At 38.9% G+C, this 2,280-nt stretch overlaps 1 protein-coding gene across 1 annotated transcript in view; it reads right to left on the reverse strand.

Moving 5' to 3' along the window:
* The window catches only part of stra6l (STRA6-like), an 8,265-nt gene extending 7,391 nt beyond the window's left edge, over window positions 1–874 (reverse strand). Inside the window, exons 1-2 of the mRNA XM_046842499.1 lie at window positions 738–874; window positions 11–65 (exon numbers count right to left, since the gene is read on the reverse strand). Coding sequence (XP_046698455.1) covers window positions 11–65; window positions 738–790 — 108 coding nt within the window. The 5' untranslated portion in view covers window positions 791–874. The remainder of the gene's footprint in view (window positions 1–10; window positions 66–737) is intronic.
* Window positions 875–2,280: the final 1,406 nt, after the last annotated feature.

Here is a 2,280-nt window from a genome sequence, read left to right on the forward strand (position 1 = left end):
TTATACTCACTGAGGGAGCGAGAGACACGTGGAGGGACAAATCCATCGGTATACACTTACTCTCCTGAGAGAGAGAGAGAGAGAGAGAGAGAGAGAGAGAGAGAGAGAGAGAGAGAGAGAGAGAGAGAGAGAGAGAGAGGAGAGAGAGAGAGAGAGAGAGAGAGAGAGAGAGAGAGAGAGAGAGAGAGAGAGAGAAAGAGAGAGAGAGAGAGAGAGAGAGAGAGAGAGAGAGAGAGAGAGAGAGAGAGAGGAGAGAGAGAGAGAGAGAGAGAGAGAGAGAGAGAGAGAGAGAGGAGAGAGAGAGAGAGAGAGAGAGAGAGAGAGAGAGAGAGAGAGAGAGAGAGAATAACTTGATAGAGGAAGAACATGAGAATGTTGATCTACCACTAAGTGTGAGTTCTTTATCCAGTTCATGTCAGTGCACTTCCTTCATTGCCTAAAAAACTCATAACAAATCTAATAAAAAAATAAAAAAATCACAATCATAGTTTCAACAAAACACTGAAACATGTGGATCCTTTACACTAAATATATCATAAAATCCAATAATAAAATGAATCAGATAATTGCATGTGGTGGAATAATGACACTGAGGGAATGTGTGGGGAGTTCAGGACAGAGTGTGTGGAGCTGATTAGAAGTGATATTGGGGATATATTTATGATGTAATATCTCCTGTCCACATGTGTGTGGTGTGAATGAGCTCCTGGTGGAAGAAGAAAGCAGAAGTTACTCACATGCTCCCCGTTCTGTTTAAGAAATTTCCTCTCCAGGGTTTCAGCTCCTCCATGGGAATCTCTCCACACTGGTTCTTCTCAGTTTCTCCACACACACACACACACACACACACACACACACACACACACACACACACACACACACACACAAACTGTTCCTGATCACATGACCCAGAGTGTACTTTGGACCCCGTGCTTTTGTTGCAGTGTAAACTCTGATTCTGTGGACGATACACACGTCATACAGCAGTGTGTGTGTGTGTGTGTGTGTGTGTGTGTGTGTGTGAGAGAGAGACTTTTATTGACTTCTAAACTTCTAGTCTTCTAATTCTAATTGCATTTCCATTAATAACATAATAACATATGGGGTCTGTTTCCAAAAATATAACACACATTATACTATACACACACATACACACTATTTACATTACACACAATACACAAAATACATATGTGCTACAGATTACTACACACACTACACACACTACATATACAATACACACACTACATATACACTACAGACTACATATACACTACACACACACACTACATATACACTACACACTACATATACACTACAGACTACATATACACTACACACACTACATATACACTACACACACTACACACACTACATATACACTACATACACTACATATGCACTACACACACTACACACACTACATATACACTACATACACTACATATGCACTACACACACTACACACTACATATACACTACACACACTACATATGCACTACACACACTACACACACACTACATATACACTACACACACACACTAGACTACATATACACTACACACTACAGACTACATTTACACTACACACACACTACATATACACTACACACTACATATACACTACAGACTACATATACACACACTACACACACTAGACTACATATACACTACACACACTACAGACTACATACACACACACTACATACACACACTACACACACACTACACACTAGACTACATACACTACACACTACATACACACACACTACACACACTACATATACACTACACACACACACACACTACATATACACTACACACACTACATACTACATATACACTACATACACTACATATACACTACACACACTACAGACTACATATACACTACACACACTACACTACATATACACTACATATACACTACACACACTACAGACTACATTTACACTACACACTACATATACACTACACACACTACAGACTACATATACACTACACACTACATACTACATATACACTACATACACTACATATACACTACACACACTACAGACTACATATACTACACACTACATACTACATATACACTACATACACTACATACACTACACACACACACACACACATATACACTACATACACACACACACACACACTACATATACACTACATACACTACATATACACTACACACTACAGACTACATATACACTACACACACTATATATACACTACACACACTACAGACTACATATACACTACACACACACATATACA

This window comes from Silurus meridionalis, chromosome 28, assembly GCF_014805685.1.
Source record: "Silurus meridionalis isolate SWU-2019-XX chromosome 28, ASM1480568v1, whole genome shotgun sequence".
Lineage (NCBI taxonomy): Eukaryota > Metazoa > Chordata > Actinopteri > Siluriformes > Siluridae > Silurus > Silurus meridionalis.